This window comes from Lupinus angustifolius, chromosome LG10, assembly GCF_001865875.1.
Source record: "Lupinus angustifolius cultivar Tanjil chromosome LG10, LupAngTanjil_v1.0, whole genome shotgun sequence".
In the NCBI taxonomy this organism is placed as follows: Eukaryota; Viridiplantae; Streptophyta; class Magnoliopsida; order Fabales; family Fabaceae; genus Lupinus; species Lupinus angustifolius.
Genome location: NC_032018.1, coordinates 15,147,784 through 15,167,322, shown reverse-complemented (window position 1 = coordinate 15,167,322; position 19,539 = coordinate 15,147,784). Strand labels below are relative to the sequence as shown.

The following is a 19,539-nucleotide window of genomic DNA, read 5'->3' as shown; positions in this document are numbered from 1 at the left end:
TCTGAAGTGTGAACCTTCTGCAATAGTATTTGCCCACAAGCTACCAACTCTCTGATCTTGTGAAATCTCACATCAATATGTTTGGTCCTAGCATGATGCCCCTGGTTCTTTGCCAAGAAGATAGCACTCTGACTATCACAATGCAGCGGAACTCCACCTTGCTCAATGCTTAACTCATTTACTAGCCACATGGCTTCCTTAGAAGCTTCACCAGCTGCCATGTACTCTGCTTCAGTTGTGGACATAGCAACAACAGACTGAACTGATGAACTCCACATAATTGATCCACCTGCAAGGGTGAAGACAAACCCCGTTGTGGACCTTCTATCATCCCAGTCTTCTGCATAGTCCGAATCAACATAACCAATAACTGAAGGCTTACTCTGTTGGCTGCCAAACATGATACCGAGACCTGTAGTCCCCTTCAAATATCTGAAAATCCATTTGACTGCTTCCCAATGTTGCTTCCCTGGTTTCGACATGTACTTGCATACTTGACTAACTGCTTGTGCCAAGTCCGGTCTAGTACAAACCATAGCATACATCAAGCAACCCACTGCACTGGCATATGGAACCTTTGACATGTATTTCTTCTCTTCATCTGTCTTTGGACACTGATTTAGGGAAAGCTTGAAGTGATTTGCCAATGGAGTGCTCACTACTTTAGCATTGCTCATATCAAATCTCTCTAAGATCTTTTCAACATAGCTTTGCTGGGAGAGCCATAGTTTTCTAGCTCCCCTATCCCTCTGAATCTACATCCGAAGAATCTTCCTAGTAGCCCCTAAATCTTTCATGTCAAACTCCTTACCTAGCATGGCTTTCAGCTCATTGATATAACTCAAATGATTAGCAACAATCAACATATCATCAACATAAAGTAACAGAAAAATAAATGAACCATCGTAAAAGCTTCTGACATAAACACAACAATCATACTCACATCGCTTATAATCAAGCTTCAACATATAAGTGTCAAACTGCTTGTACCACTATCTGAGAGACTGCTTCAACCCATATAGAGACTTCTTCAACTTGCAAACCAAGTGACTCTGTCCAGCTGCACTGAACCTTTCTGGTTGTGTCATGTAAATTTTATCCTCTAATTCACCATGGATAAAGGCAGTCTTCACATCCATCTGTTCTAAGTGCATATCTCAGCTGACTACCAAGGCAAGCACTGCCCTGATAGAAGTGTATCTCACTACTGGGGAGAAAATCTCATTGTAGTCGATCCCCTTCTGCTGTGAATACCCTTTTGCTACAAGACGAGCCTTGAACTTTTCCCCTTCTTTTTCTGATACTGCTGGCTTCCTCTTGTACACCCACTTGCACCCAACTGCACGCTTGTCTGGGGGCAATGGAACAAGCTCCCAAGTTTGGTTCTTCTGTAAAGACTCCATCTCCACCATCATGGCACCCATCCATTGTTCTTTCTCCTGGCTGTTTATAGCCTCTTGAAAGCTACATGGATCTCCTGAACTGATATGGAGAGCAACTGAAGCCATATCCTCAAAGCCATATCCTCAAAGGCATATCTCTCTAGAGGTTTGATAGGACGTATATCCCTGTCTCTAGCAAGTAGATACTCCTACACAGCTGAACTCTCTACCTGAGAATCATCATGTTCTTGACTTGAACTAGTACATGGTTCCTTGCCTTTATTCACCTGAATCATTTCATTGCTCACTGGAATCATATTTGATCCAAAATTCTCTCCATTTGGCATGGGCACCTCTATCAAAACTGACTATTTCATCATGAAATCTTCATCAAACACTGCATCTCTGCTGAACAGCACCTTTCTGGAAACTGGATCCCAGAACATGAACCCCTTCACACCTTTGGTATATCCAATAAAGATACACCTCTTTAACTTAGGACCAAGTTTAGATCGTTCATCACTGGGTACATGTACCTAAGCAGGACAACCAAATATGCGTAACATATTATAATTGACTGGGTTACCTGTCCATACTTCTTCTGCAACTTTACTATCCAATGAAGCCCGTGGTGATCTATTGATGACATAACATGTCATACTAAGTACCTCTGCCCAAAATCCTTTGGAAAGTCCAGCATTCAGTCTCATACATCTGGCCCTCTCTGTAAGAGTTCTATCCATCCTCTTTGCAACACCATTTTGCTAAGGAGTCTTCTTCACTGAAAAGTGTCTCTGAATGGCATGTTCCTCACAGAACTTCTGAAACTGTGAGTTTTTGTACTCCATACCATTATCTGACCTCATGTATTTGATTTTCTTACCAGTCTGGTTTTCTACCTCTACCTTCCAAACCTTGAACTTGGCAAAGACTTCTGATTTATGCTTCATAAAATATACGTGAAAATTCATCAACGAAGGTAACAAAATACCTAGAACCTCCTAGGGATGGTTCCTGAGTGGGTCCCCATACACTAGTGTGGACATAATCTAGAATGCCTCGAGTCCTGTGTTGGCCAGCCTTGAAACTAACTCNCATCAGTGTGGACATAATCTAGAATGCCTCGAGTCCTGTGTTGGCCAGCCTTGAAACTAACTCGTGTATGTTTTCCAAGCACACAATACTTGCACAAATCTATCTTGCATTTGCTGACTCCCTTCAACAGTCCTCTTTTGCATAGTTCTGTCATGCCATGCACACTCATGTGTCCCAAACGCATGTGCCATAATTTTGTAGCATCATGGTCTGAATCTCAGCAACTCCACCTACAATTGTTCTCCCTAACAACTTGTAAGTGTTCCCTGTAGTCCTTTTACCCTTCATCACAATCAGAGCACCTTTGTATACTCGAAGAATATCACTATCCCCATCAGCTCTATAGCTAAATCCTTTGGCCTACAATGTCCTCAAAGAAACCAAATTCTTCTTCAAATCTGGTATGTGTCTAACCTCACATAACGTTTTCACTACACCATCATCCATCACAATTCTGCATTCTCCCATACCAATAATTTCACATGCTTTATTATTTCCAAGATACACGAAACCATGCCCTGTATATGGTGAACCATTCTCTGTTTGGGGTCATGTGGTGGGAACAACCAGTGTCAAGTATCCACTCATCTGTATTGTGATTTGATGATATAGATAGTAGATCAACTTCACTATTGTAACTAGAGTCATCTTTCTGTGCAATATTTGCAGATGTAGATACTCCATCTTTTCCCACCGGCTTGCTAGGACTCCATTCATTGGAACAATCCTTTTTGTAATGCCCAGTCTGTTTGCACTTATAGTACTCTACTGGTGTTCAGCCCCTGGAATTTGGTCTTTTCCCTTTGGCAGGACCTCCTCTGTCTTGTCTCCTCCCACGCGTTTGGCTCCCTTTCACATATAGACCATCACCTTGAGACCCTTCACCTGCATTCTGTCTTCTTTGAGTGTGGGACAGAAGTGTAGATGTGATCTCATCCAGTTTGATTGAGTCTTTCCCGTACGTCAATGTTGTCACCAAGTGTTCATAGGAATTTGGCAAAGAACACAGTAATATTATTGCTTTGTCCTCATCATCGACCTTCACATCAAGTTACTGCAAGGCATTGATCACTTGATTAAAATTGTTGAGATGTTGTTGCAAATCAGCACATTCATGCATCTTCATGCCATAGAGTCTCTGTTTCAAATACAACTTATTTGTTAGAGACTTGGACATGAACCGTTTTTCTAATGTCTCTCATACCTCTGTTGGTGATGTCAGATCCATAACATGATATATCACTTCATATGATAGACAGAGCCGTATGATTTCCGCAGCCTTCTCCTTCAACTCTTCCAACCCAGTTGATTCATACCCTCTTGTTTATTCTCACACAGCGTCTTTGATAGACCTTGTTTATTCTCCTATGAAATGTTGAAATAGCAGCTATGAATTTTTTTATGTTTTAGTGTAATTAGAACAATTGTTAATCAATTTCATGCTAGTTTAACACTTTTATTTTAATTATATTTGACATATTTTATTGTGAAATATGATTGTGGATTCTGTTGGTGAGGATCCATTTAAAAAGAAATCAAACTGTTTCACCTTTTGATTTACTTTTTTGAAGTTATTCAAAAATATAAACAAATATAAATAGTAGTGGGATCATTTATATGAACATATTAAAGATTCACTAGTTGCTCTTAAATAGACAAAACCACCTAATTATTTTAATAAAAAATAGAGAAAGAGAAAGGTTGTTGTCACTTGTCTAATAGCAAGTTGTCATGATCACAAAGAATGCTCATTTGCATCACAACTTGTCATCGTCACAAAGATGCTCGTCTATTGCAAATTGTGAGCATCACATGTGTAGTCATGGTCATGGGGATTAATAATCATCATAAATGTACTTTGAAGTGTAGTTAGAGAGCTCCTCATTTCAATTCTTTGTAAATGGCAATTTTTACTTTGACAAAATAACATTTTTAAAATAAAAATATTAATTTAAATATAGTCATTAGAATTTTAACTATTTATATTTAGGTCCTTGTAGTTTTTTTATTTTGTATTGTATAGTTTCACTCATTTGTGTTTTGACCATAGAGGATCACAAATTCCTTCATTTGTCTTTTTACATACCCGTGTGAAATAATTGTAAACATAACATTATTTGGTGAGTGTAAGTATGTTTTTCTTCTACAAATGTATTAAATTTTGATTTTAGTCCATATATACTTTTTGCTTTAGTCCTTACATTTTATTGAACATTTTGCAATCAACCTCTTTAGTTAGTAGTGGTCCTAATCAACTCCACACCATTCATTTAATTAGTTTTATATGTTTTGATTTTATTCTTTACAAATTAAGTAATTTTGATTTTAGCCCCTATAATTAATTCTGATTCCTGATGGTGTCTTTTTCAGTGAGCTCCAAATCATGCACCTTCACTGACTCAAGCAACTCTTTTAAAGAAAGAATATTTAAATCTTTTGCTTCTTGGATTTCAGTTATCACCTTGGGTCTCCACTAATTTGAGAGAATTCTAAGGATCATTTTGACATGATCAGGTCTTCCTGAGTGACCTAAGATTATTGGAAATAGTTTTGAATCTTCCAAAAATTAGTTCAATATTTTCATGCTCCAATATTTTGAACAACTCATATTGATAAACTATCATGCTGATTTTTTACTCTTTCACCTCATGTGTCAATGCTATGCATCCCAAATTTCTTTGGCATTGTTATAATCATGAACCTTATCATATTCAGATATGGAAATAACACATTTCAAGTAGGCTTTGGACTACTTTGTATTGGACGCAAAAGTCTGAGATTCTAGATGACTTTATCCTACTGGACACATAAGCCTTTGGAAGTACAGTTCTTATGGACACATTTTAAGCTATTGGAAGGTTTTTGTCCATTACACGGGCAATTTTTAGGGTGCAGTGCATTCCCACGATGAGTGATCATTGGCTTATCATTAATTTAAAAAAATATATTTAAGTTAAAATTTAATTATTAAATATTTTTTTACTAATAATAGCTTATGATATATGAAGTGACACAATTTATGAGAAGAATACGTACTCCTCAATTCCTATGGACAACTTAGCTTTTGGATGCATTTTGTCCAACATATATAACATATAAGTACATTCTCCATTGTTCATTGTTTACTTAGTGTTATTCACATATAACATCTGTCATAAGCGTAAACAATTAAGTCGCCGAGAAAAATATATATCATATAAGAATAGAATCAACTCATTCTTATACAAAATATAACCACATATAATATCCTCAAGAGTTGATCCATATCATATCTTATTTATGCTATACAAATTTAATCATTTGTTGATGGTGAAAACTTGAGATGTTTAAGTATTGTTTATCACAAAAATACAAATAAAGTAATAGCCGCCAAAAGCATGTACCTGAATTTGCCCTTGCATGATAAAATCAAAATAGTTAATTTATAAAGAATAAAATCAAAATTATTTAATTAATTTATAGGGATTAAAACCAAAACAGGTAAAGTCATATATATATATATATATGACATTGTTGACTTGATCTCAATTACTCATATCAATATTTTTCATCGCAAAGAATATTGCATTGTTTAAAATATGTTATCATATGAAGTTTTATATTGGCTATAATGGATAAGATATTAATGTTATATACTAGACTGAAGTCTTTTGTTATTATTTGCACCAATTAGAAACACCCTATCACAACTAATCAGTATATTAGAGCTTGTAATCTTTATATTCTCTAGTACCATCCATAGTTAACTACTCAATGTTCTCAGAACGTCGACATAATTGACCAAACCTATTAATAAATTCTATTGTTATTTTCTCTTATATTTATTTTGATGCTCGATTGGTGTGACTAATGTTGTGCAACAATTATTTTCCCTACACCAACAACTAAGATAAAGGCCAATTACAAAACATTTAGAAAGAACTAAAACAAAAAAAAAAAATCAGGGACTAAAATCAAAATAAACTACGGAAAACATGTTTAGGCCTATCTGGTTTAACGTGGAAAAATAATTATTTTCGTCACAAGTCTGGTATTGGTTATGTTACTTCAGCTTCATAAAAAATACCCTTCACACCAGAATTGGTATCATGGATACGGCACGTTTACAATTTTCTTTTATAATGTTTTATTGCATTCTGGATTTATTCAATGGAATGAAACATTGTGTACGAGAAGGAAGAAAAGACAGTGGTCAATGAGCACTAATAAGGTATGAAAAATATTCACTCATACAATTGAATGTATAACTCTGTATATCAAAAGCAAAGCAGTTCCTTTGAAATTTCTTATTTTTTTCCTAATACAACTTTACAAGAAATCTTTCATCTGTCTTACAGTGTTACAGGAACATGGAGTTTTATCCACTTACGACACTTCATATCTACTTCATTCCTGGTTGCAACAGAATTTGCTTGTTGATGAGTTGAAGTTGGCACAGAGGTTTGCTTTCAAGAATGGAAAAAAATTATAAAAACGTGATTAATCACTATATACAGCAACCAAACCTTCAACTAATAGGTGTATAGGCCACATGAATTAAACACTATCATAATATTATATTATCATAAATCATAAATTATATACATCGACAAAACATTAGTTTCTAAATTTTTCTTAACCATTTCTCATATGGTTTTGTTGGTTTCCCTTTTATTCTAAAAATTGGACTAACCTCTATTTAATCTATATTTTTCTTATGGAATATTTTATCGATCTCCTTCGCACATGTTCAAACTATCTAATCTTTTGTACAATAAGTGTTACTACAATTTTCCTCTAATACATATATTTATAATCATATTTTATTTAGTGCATTCACACATACAACAAAAAAACATTCCCATAAAGTCTTATTTTGTTAACATTTTATTGCCAAAAATTCACTATTCACTCATATATCACCTAATAATCACTATATATTGTATAAAAATGTGTTCTTAATGTGGATACACAAACTAAGATATATATGGCTACAATATCCGTTGTACTCCTGTATCAATATATTTAGGCAATTAAGCTTATATAAGAGTTATATATTCAATGCTTTGATAAGAAAATGGCTTGTTACAAATAGACATATGCCACATAATGAGGAATTCATTTACCAAAGTTCAACAATGCTAACTACAATGAACAAGCTCACAACTTTTACCCTTCTGTAAATTCCTTTTATTCTTCCCCCTTACCATTTAAATTTGCAGATAATTTCTTTTCATTGGCCTGTTCCAAATCTTCTTCCTTATTCCTTTCAATAATATTCTCCAAGGGCTTGTAAGTGTAAAACCAAGCACATATTACAAAATAAATAAGATTTATGACTTGAATTCCACTAACAAGAAAGTAATAATAATCCAATTTACCCCTATTGAGGTTCCTATCAGGTAACCAATTCCTTTCCTTGCCAGTGTACTCATGCACCAATGATACCAATAATGTACCAATATAGTTCCCAATTGCTGTTGTTATGCAATATAGTGCTGTAGCAGTGCTTCTCATGCTTTCAGGTGATTGATCAAACAGAAATTCTAAATGTCCCACAGACATAAAAACTTCAGCCACACCATGTAAACAATATTGAGGAACTAACCAAAAAACACTTATAGGAATAATAGCTTTTGGATCATCTAATAAGTTGTACTTGGCTGCAACTTCTTTTCTTTTAATTTCCACTAGTGCTGAAACAATAGTAGCTACAATGTTAAGTATAAAGCCTATTCCCATTCTCTGTAGGCATGTGATTCCAGATGGGTTTCCAGTGAATCTACGGGCGAATGGTACGAAAAGGCGCTCGTAGAGCATAACTCCTGTCATCATGGTTAGGACACTGAATATAGACATACTAGCTGGGGAAATTTGGAATGAGTGAGAGAGGTGACGATCCATCGTTCGAGCTTGCGTAATTACGAAGCTATGCAAATGTGATGAAGACGTTATGAGCAAAATTCCAGATGCCCATATTGGAAGCATTCTAATGATAGATTTTAGCTCCTCAACTCTGTGGACAGTGGTTATTTTCCATAGGTTTGGTGATGCAATTTGATCATAAGGCTCTGTGATAATTGCAGCCTTGTCCAACCATCTGCACAATGTAAACTCAAGAGTAATTAGGTAATGTATATTATGCAAGTGCTAATTCATAATGAAATTATTAAGGTTCTAACAAAAATTGGGTCAATGAAGTTTCTTTATTAATCCAGTAGTTCATTCATGTATTTTTGTTAACTTGTTCAATAGCATTTTAAGCATACAAAACAAAAGACTGAAAGATGGAGTTGTGCAATTAAAGATGTTTATTGAATTCTTCTACATTCTAAGTTAGATTTTTCCCAATAATTCATTCTACAAATGAAGATTTATTAATAAGTTATTAAATTTTGAACCAAAACCTTAATGGTCTATTTGCAAGTTGAGTGTATGAAATTTTCCCTTTCCTTCCCCCTCCAATAACCAACTTGCAAACATATATTAAGGATTGAGTTAAATCTTTGAGGTGAAGGAAGTAATAAGGAAAACTCGAGAATCATGAAATATACTAATGAGATAACTCTAAAGTCTTATCTTATCTTTTCATTCATTCTCCTTCAAAATTTAACTCTTCCACGTATCAAAACACTTCACATGTTACTCACACTTGAATATACCCCAAAAATAGATCCAAATATTTGACTTACTTATATTGATCTGTGTGTAAAAGTTTTCCTTCCACAGAAATAGAAGCATCAAGCTCCCAATTTTGGTACAAAACCTTTGAATCATCAGGTAAAGCCTCTTTCCTCTTTTTTAAAGCTGCCACAACCACTTGGGCCAAACGAACCAAAGGACTACCCTCTGGTTTCACATGTTTATAAAGTGGTGAGCCCAAAACAAAAGCAATGATGGATATTAACATAGCAATGGATGGAATACCAAGGCCCCAACCCCAACCCATATTGTCTTGAATATAAACCACAATGGTCAAAGCACTAAGAGAAGCAAAGCCCATGATGAAAAAGTACCAATTGAATAGGTTCCATTTTCTAGTTTTGACCCCATTTTTTGTCATATCAAATTGGTCTGCTGAAAATGGAACAACACAAGGTCTTATTCCACCTGAACCCAGAGATGTGAGAAGGAGAGAACTGTAGAGTATCCAAAGTTGTGAGGATGAGGCTTCTTGGCAGTTCAATTGAGTTGGGCATGGTGGGGGACGTAGGTGTGGTAGTATAGCTGAGATAGTGATGCTGATTAATCCCTATATCAAACACACAAGTATAGCATAACAATTAGTATGGTATGCACTAATGCTCGACCACTTAATATACGAGACTCCAATATAGTAAAGTCTAGATAAAGTATGTAACTATCTCCCACAAATAGATTGAGTGTTTCTAAGATTTCAACTTGACATTAAATTAAATAATTTTAAAAATTGGAATAGTGTTATTTGTAATTGAACTTTTCTGAGAAGATTTTACAACTTTTAACTTTGCTTTATAAAGTTAAGTAAAAAAGGTAAGGATGTGAAATTTTCTAAAATCTCATGACTAGTCTATACTTATACCAAAACAGCTATTAAAAAATGTATTTTTTACTATTTTAGATAAGGAACTAATTCGAGATGCTTGACTACTCCTTCTAATAAATGTTTCCTTGAATGTTTGATATTTTAATTTTTGGGAAACTGTTTGTTAAATATACTAGTATTATCTAGCTAGAAACACATTTTTTAACTGCCATAAAAAAATTGATGAAGTTAATATCCGCTCCTTTGTCAGCAAATAATTAAAAGTTTGATTAAAATATGACAACCAACTTTGTCAACAAATAATTAGAAGTTTGATTAAAATATGACAACCAACTTAGATATCAAATATTTTAATAACATCACGCATCAGATCCATGATAATGATAGTGGATGCTCTCCATTTTTTTATATTAACGAGCCAGTTGTTAAATCCAATCATTCATTTAATCATTTTTTAACTTTTAGAAATTGACCCATGTCCCTTCTTAAAAAAAACTATATTTCTGAATAACTTTTTTTAGATGTTCTTTATCATCCTAGAATTTTAGTTAAATTATCCTCTTAAGAAAAAAATCACATGTTTTTTATATTCTCAAGACAGTGAATTTATCTTCTTTTAATTTGATATTTCTTATTTAATATTTAGAAGCTTTTTAAGCTAAAATGTAGCATAGTTCAAAAGTTTATGCCAATCTATTTTTGGCATAGGTAGGAGAAGTTTAGCTTCCTTAATTAGATATATGATTTTGGGATTGATCATGAGATTCTATAGGAGTATTCTATCCATACCTCACCATGCTTAGATAGACTAAATTTTCATGATAAGGAATATACAAGGGAACTATACAAATATTCTTAAGAGAATCATAAATACTCAATAGAAAAAAGATTGAAATCATAAAAATAAAAAATAGTAAAAATAAAAACTAATTTCCTAGTGAACTAAATTCATACCAGTTCATAGATGATAGAAGCAACACTAATAGTCCAAAATCGACCAGCAAATGAATCAGCAATGAGAGCACCAATGAGAGGAGTGAAGCTAGATGTTCCACCAAAGTTTGTAAGAGTGTTGGAGGCTGCTACCAATGGCATGTTCAGTTCTTGGGTCAGGTAACTTATCAAGTTACCATGAAAACCAGCACTTGCAAATCTATCACACACTTCATTTGCTGCATATATAGGTAGGAATTAGTTTTCTTGTACAATAATATGGGACAATAATTTATTGTTTCTTTCACTTTTATGAGGTATTCTTCATATGGATGTATACATAAAAAAAAGTAAATGAAAATAGATATAATTTCTTTTATTGTAAAAGAAAACTATTAATTTTTGTTGTTGTGTATAAATTACATAACTCTATTTTTCTTTGTTTTGTGATAGGTACATCAAGATATTCTCAACTCCACCCTTTCAGTGTTTATCTGTGCATAATTGTCTTACATGCATGTATTAAGAAATGGCTAACTTATAAAGTCTTAATTATTTGGCAAAATAGTTATATTCATATTTAAAAAAAATAAGACTTGTAATATTTAAGAAGTCATTATAGTTATTTTTTTTTTATCGGCAATTATTAGTTTGTTAGTTGTTAGTATTTTGTTGTGGGTGAGACTCAAACCCACAACCTCCTACACTCCATTCTTTACGATCACCCTCCTACACTCCATTCTTTACGACTGCTCTCCTACACTCCATTATAGTTAATTACTTCTATATATTAGGGAGCATCTACTATGAGAATAATATTCATTTTAATACAGTGAGAATAATAAATAATCTAGATTGTACAATCATGCTTTAATAATCAAAATTAAAAATTGGGAGCTTGATGCTGCTATTTCTGTGGAAGGAAAACTTGTTACTTAAAAAATTGCATGTATTGTATTTTGTTTTTAATCCTCGGAGTAACAAGTATTCTTATGAAATATACTTACCTACATAAATATAATAATTTGATTAAGAGTCATGTCTATTTAAAATTTAAAAAATGGTAAAATTATTGAAATAAGATTGCTGAATTATTTATGAAGACTTTCATCTGATGTTATTTTTCCATGTACGTATATTTTTAAGTAGAAATTTTAGGTATTATCTAACTTACACATTTTCATAAACACATTTCCGAAAAGAAAAATCTGTTGCCTGTAACATATGAATATTACAAACCATTCTTAGATATAAAATCCAATTTAACTTATTTCAACTCTTTCTTTTGGGTTTCTTCTCACTGGGACAGTAGATTAATTAAACTTAAGTCATTATGAACCCCCTCCTCTAATTGATTTAAGTTATCTTTCTTTTCTCCATCAATTGTTCATTTATAATGATATGGCTCAATCAAAATCCTTAATAAAAGCCAATGATATTTATATTTTTTGAGAGAGTTACAGCTACTGAATTATGAATATTCCAAAATTATCTAGATTGTTTTGTATGGAGGATATATATGGCCACACCAAAATCGAAATTCTGAATCAGACCAACACTCTGATAGAATTAAAAAAAGTATAGAAATGAGAACATGAAAATGAGACAAACTTCTCTCAATTATGAGAGAGGGAAGTGTTGTGCAAAACAAGAAAAAGTAAAATATCAGTTATATCATTCTATTTACACTTTTAATAATATTTTTATTCTTAAAATTAAGAGTAAAAGCAATAATTCTTTCACCAATAATAGAAAAGATCCCTACTCAATTCTATACCCACTATTTATATGTCACTATTTTATGTTAGTGTGTGTGTTTCTTATTGATGGTAAACATGACATGAAAGAGTAAGTATAGATTATTTCTGTTTAAAATGAGAAGGGGTAGCTAGTTAAGTAGAGAATAATAAGGAGAAAGAGAAGTAAGAGCTCACCAAGGATGAAAGGTAATGTTCTAATGCCTCCTTGTCTTTGCTGCTTCTTATTATCTAACTCTTCTTTCTCAACCATTTCCTCACTGCTCTTAATTCTCTTCTCTATCTCCATTGCTACTCTTTCATATGTGACTTACACCTTTGTGGTCTTACTTAATTTGGATATACACATCTTTATATTTACACATTATGCTATATATAGACATGATGGGAAGAAATAATAAAAATTATTAGTTTAATATCTATGTATGGTCGGTGTAAAGTTTTTACACTGTAGACACATCATCCACCATTAGTTTGTATACTTTTATTTCAGAGTTTATGATAATTAACATATGAATAATGAATGATGTGCCAAAAAACTTATACTGTCAGTATATATATATTAAATCCAAAATTTAAATTATAAAAACTATTATAATACCCCATACTTAGTGAGACTGATCTTTAGCAATGTGATGTGCTGCTACCTGCTTGAATTTGTCTTCATTCGAAATGATTCGCATGGATACTATTTTTTATTTTCCTTTATAAAAAACATAAAGACAAATTTCAATAGCCCTGTTCATCGTTTGACTAGCAAAATACAGTGACGGTACTTCAAATTTTATAGTTTCTCTAAATAAATAATTGCTTAGCTTTATTTGTTGGATAGAAATCTATTATTGCTACAATATACTTATTCACACACAGGTTTTTCTTTCCTAGTTTTATTCTATAGTAGTTGTTTGTATTCTTTTATCAACAAACAAACATATTATTGAAGATAAAGAAATGGATAACAAGTGATTGGTTATATGGAAAATGAATTTCATTTTTTATAGGCTAATATGTTTTTTCTAAGAGGAGAGAGGGGAGAGAGTACACTTTCACATATTTGAAAACAAAATTCACATTTCATATCTCAGCAATTGATCTATCTTTGGGGATTGTGTTGAAAGTAAACTATCTTAAAATGAACTTTATCTTTCAATCAGATATAAATATTAAAGAAATCGTTTTAGGTAAGATTCAATCTTAAAATGAACTTTATCTTTCAATCATATATAAATATTAGAGAAATCGTTTTAGGTAAGATTCTATCTAACCATCATTCCAATCTGAGCATTATTCTCAAACCTATGCATGCGTAGATACATGCACAAAAGCAACAAAAAAAATCACACTCTTCACTTTTTCGTTTTATTATATTTTTAATGGGTTTTGTTATTTAGTTTTATTTTATTATGTTTTATTTTTCAATTGTATTTGCATGATAAGTGTCAAGTTTAAGTATTTTTACATATTATTTGCTCACATTTTTACTCCAATTGATTATATTTTAAGTTAATTGACTCAATTAGATTAACTTGTTTATGCATGCTATTAGGAATGTCTCATAATTAATATTTTAGTTTTACGTAAATTTGAAACCACATTCGTTAATCTTTTGATCAAGATGATTTTTGAATAAGTTATTCATAAGGTATGCCTATCCATTTTTGCAAGCGAAAATATGCACCAATTTCTATTACTTCAAAAGGATAAAGGAATGTTATGATATTTGAGCCAAATATTAAATTGGAAGAGGTATAAGTTATGACTAGTTTAATAGGTTAAATCGTCTAGTGGGAAAGGATGACACCATAATGTTATGTATATATATTATATAATTATAAAAATAAGTGACTAGTATAATTATCAATAATATGTGTTGCATAATACATATACAAATCAAAATAAAAGTTAATCAAACAAGTTTAAATCTTACATAATTAGAATTATAAATCATAACATTAGTATATCCTAGAGCACAACATTAACACAATCAAATATTGGTTCATGTGTAAATCCTATATAAATAATTATACATTTACCTAAATAGAAATTTGGTTAACAATTGACAGCAAATATAGTAGATTTGATGTAGAAGGAAGGTAACATATAAAAAAACAAGTATATAAAGAATAAAACGAATGAAAAGTGACAAACATGTTTGTTCAAATAATAGAACAACAAAACTAGCATAATCAAAACTACATCAAAGCAGAATACTGCAAAACTAGCAATTTCAAGATGGATAGTACGCCAAACTAATATTTTAGTCCGTGTGCCATTTTGTTTTCTTGCAGCTGCTGTTTGCAATACTTGATATTTTTAATGAATACTATTATAGCACTCCAATAAATTATCTTAATAATTCATTCCAATTATAAGAAGAATATAATAAATATGCACCACCAATGTAAAATTGTATATACTATCATTATAAAATTCGCCATTTATATGTATTATTATATTTAAAAGACAATAATAATTAAATATGAATGATGATGATGATATGCTGACAATGTAAAAATATCTTATTATGTAAATGTATATATATATATATATTTTTTTTTTTTCTTTCTATTATATGAAACTTTCTATGTCACCTAAAGCGTGGTGTATATCACTTTTTATGATTAAAAAGATTTTTAGGCTAATTTATTAATATGATTTAGCATTTTTTATGAGATGTGATTTCTAGGAATTTGATGTCCAAATAAAGTTATAATTTCACATGTTAGGAACAAACAATCAAAATAAAAGAGACACTTATGGAGAGTGACAACAATATAATTCGAAAGGAATTAATTCCTTACTCATACGGTGAGACGATACTTTGTACCCAAAAAAATAAATAAAAACATACAAGAGTATTTGAGTGGTAGTATATTATCATATGGATTTTAACACTGATATGAAATTTGAGGTGTAGAAGTGTGATGGAAATGACAATTTTAGATTGTTGCAAAAGAGAGTTGATGATATTTTTGCTCAAAAAAGTCTATCAAAGACACTACACAGAGTAAACCAAATGACATAGAATCAATTAGATTGGGATGAGTTGAAGGAGAGGGTTATGGAATCATACAAATTTGTTTGTAAGATGAGGTAGTATATCAGATCATGGATTTAACATATTTGACAAAGGTATGATAGAAATTGTAGAAGAAATACATGTCCAAGTGTCTCAATAACAAGTTATATTCAAAACAAAGACTTTATGGCATGAAAATGAAGGAGAGTTATGATTTGCAATCGCAAGTGGAGAAGGATGTATCCTTTATTTTTAAACATATAATAAAGATAACTATATTGGAGGTGACCTACTATCTATCTCCATAAATCAATTCACAAATGGTTGATACTTGACTGAGATTGCTTCTATCATATGACGCTGAAAAAGGAATGGTTCACCACATACAAGTGTTAAGTGCCAAAATATTGTATTTGAACTATCAATTTTGTGGCACTTTAACTCTTTACTCAATTCAATTTGTTGTTTAATTGATCCTAAAAGCATAAAATATATTGAATTGTCAAATATCACCTTTAGAGTGTTTGTGGTGACCAAAACTGGAGGAATTATTGCACAAAGCTAAATTTCGGGACAAGAGTAAGGATTCAGCTATGAGCAGTTCGAGTAAACTTAAGACACCATATTCATTCACCGTTGGATCGACCTGAAATTTGGATATATTGTTCCTAACACATGGATTTCAATATGAACAATTGGGTTAGCTAAATATAAAAAATTGGTTGCGCTAAACGTCATTCTTGCGCTTAGCACAATTTTGAAATTGTTTTGAAAACGAATTCCGCCTTGGATATGCTAAGCGACTTTCTCATGCCTAGCGAATGAAGGAGGTACGTCTAGTGCCAATACGTGCGCTCAACACAAGGTGGTGCACTGAAAGGTTGTGTTTGGCTATATGAAACGTTGCGCTTAGCGCAAGGCGGTGCGCTGAGTGTGGGAATTAGAATTCAAACACTATTAAATGAGTTTAACTTGGTTTGGTAAAATATACATTCGAATAAGACCACTTCATACTCAATTTCTTTTATTCTTAGGGTAGTTTAGCTTGTAAGAGGTATAGAAGTAAGAAGGAAAGGTAAGAGGAGTCAAACTATGCTCTTTGAGGAACTAACTTCTTCTTATATGAGCTTAGTTTTTCTCTTTAATTTGAAACTTTGTGTTTTGTTCCCATGATAATGTGTAGCTAAACCTCTTCCTTGTTGGATATGATCTTGATGTATACACTTTGATTCGAATTTATGCTATTTCATTATGTGTTGATTCTTATGATGTGTTTATATGCTAAATGCTTACTTTATATTTATATGTTAAATGCTTACTTTATGTTTAATCACCTTTTTGTGTAAATTGTGAATAAAAATATTGGAGAAATCCTTGCTGTAATTCTGAATTTATTCAACTTATCATTTGGTATAATTGCTATATATAGATTTATATCAAATTCTCACTTTATACATGTTGTATTAATTTCTAGACATAGAGATAATTTAATAACTTAATAATTCTCAATGTTGTTAGCTTAGACTACTAGACATAGATGTATGTTTAACGGTCTATATATTTTCATCTTGTTAACTTAGTTGCCAGACATAGATCTATTTGATAAGCTATATAATAACCAAGACATTGACAATTAGTATAATTGAGGTGTTGCATTTAACTCAATTTCACATGCATAGACTACTAGACATAAATGTAGGATTTTGTGAGTCATTAATTCTTCATATTTTGTGTAAAGTTACTAGACATATAGCTTTATTGCATAAACTACTAAATTGGCTAAGACATTATCTTTTAGTACTTTTAAGGTCATTTGCATGGAAGAATCATTGCTAGATGAATCAATGTTATTGAATTGTGTGTATATTGATAATGCATAGAAAATTTGATACCAATACCTTTATTCCAAATAGCTTACTCAATTAGTTAATGAAACAAACCATCCAAAACCCTAAGGATCAAACAAGTCCTTATGGATTTGACAATCTTTTATACTTGTTTGGGACAACCTGATTTGATAACTTAATTGACCAATTTGTCAGTTAGCAACAAGTTAGACAATTTCAGTTGTTTTTTAATTGAGAAATAATAAATTTTGTGTTGTTTTAAACTTGAGAAATTAGAATAGTGAAAGATAATGATGTTATGAAGACATTGGCAAGATTAGGCACATATCCAATATTAAATTGAACTTCATCTCCTTGAATACTCTAGAAGCCAATGGATTTAATTATAAATTAAATAGGGACAATTGTACACTCACATTATGCAAGGATTCTTTCATTGTGTTGAAAGGAAAATGGATTGTAGGGAACACATACAACCTATTAAGAAGTACACTTATAAGTGGAATTGCTGAAGTTGCTTCTATAAACTGGCCATGATGGCACAACACTATGGCACATGCATTTGGCTAATTTTAGCATGTGTGGCACAACATAACTATGAAAGACGGATATGTTAAAAGGAGTCAACAAAATCAAGATGGATTTGTACAAATATTTTGTGTTTTAGAAATGGGCTCGTATTATTTATAAAGCTGGAAAATACAAAACCTAAGGTATTTTAGACTATACTCATACTGATGTATGGGAGCCTATTGAAGAAATATATTTAGGTGGTTCTCGGTATTTTGTGACTTCCACTTAAGAGTAGAAACAGGCTAGGCCACCTATCATTGGTCTATTACCTGATCCATAACAGGTTAGACTAGACCAAGCTTTTTTCAAGAACAAGCCAGACTCAGACTTTCTAAAAAGTCTATTTAACTTAACAGGCTATGTTATAGGCCACCTAAAAGGCCTATTAAGCCTAACAAACCATCCTATTATATAAGAATGTTGAAATTATACTATTTTAATATAAACAATATTATTATATATGTAATATTAATATAAAAATGTATATAAAAATATAATTTAATTATTAGAATTAGATTGACCTAACTAAAAATAAGCCTATAAGCCTATTAAAATGTAGACATGGTAGTCTATTTCATGAACATATAGTATAATGTGCCTTTAAACAGGCTAACATGTCAGGTCATGCTTTTAAACAGGCCAGACCTAGGCTTTAATTTTTTTTTTAAACAGACTAAAAGGTCAGGCCCAGGCTCCTATATGCTATATAGGTTGGGTCTGTTTAAGGCAAAGCCTGACCCGACCTGACTTGTTTCCACCCTTACTTCTACTCATGATTATACATGTAAGGTCTGCATAGATTTTCTGAAATATAAATCCAAAATCGTGGCCAAGTTTCAACATCTCGATAGAAGAGGTAACATATTAGATGGGCAAGAAAATAAAAATACTTTAGATCATATAATTTTAGTTAGTACAAGGATATAGAGTTTTAGCTTCTAAGGGTTAGTTTGTGAGTTGAATTTTGGAGGGGAAAGAATGGAAATAGAAGACTTGGGAGCCATGAAATATACTTGTAAGATGAATCTCAACCCTTCTATTTCCTTTTTTTCCTTCCAAAATTGCTCATAACTCCTCATTCCAAATGATGTATTTTTTTACGTTCTAGGGTTAAAGCTCCAGGAAGATTGTAACACCATGTTTTTCCGAGCACGTTTAATTAAGTAATTAGTTGTTAATGAATTAATTATAGAAATTAATCAGCAACGTTATCCTTCTTATGTAAAACTTATGTAAAACTTAAAATGTCTTCCTTGTTCTTAGATGGAAAAACTATATCTTTGGACAAGGTTAGATGAGTTTATTTGCTTTAGAAATATTGGAAATTATTGTTAGTATTTGAATGTGTTTATATGTGATGATTTGAACATCAAAGGAACCTTTATTCTGTTTAAGAAAAGTTTATGTCTATTCTTGAAATTTCAAAATG

The 19,539-nt window shown here is 31.9% G+C and overlaps 1 protein-coding gene across 1 annotated transcript; it reads right to left on the bottom strand.

Moving 5' to 3' along the window:
* On the bottom strand, positions 7,519-13,025 carry LOC109358885 (protein NRT1/ PTR FAMILY 3.1-like). The gene is made up of 4 exons (XM_019603367.1): positions 12,849-13,025; positions 10,936-11,153; positions 9,149-9,708; positions 7,519-8,556 (listed from the first exon to the last, which is right to left on the bottom strand). Exons 1-4 carry the CDS (start codon positions 12,958-12,960, stop codon positions 7,647-7,649), a joined length of 1,800 nt encoding a protein of 599 aa, XP_019458912.1. The 5' UTR covers positions 12,961-13,025; the 3' UTR covers positions 7,519-7,646.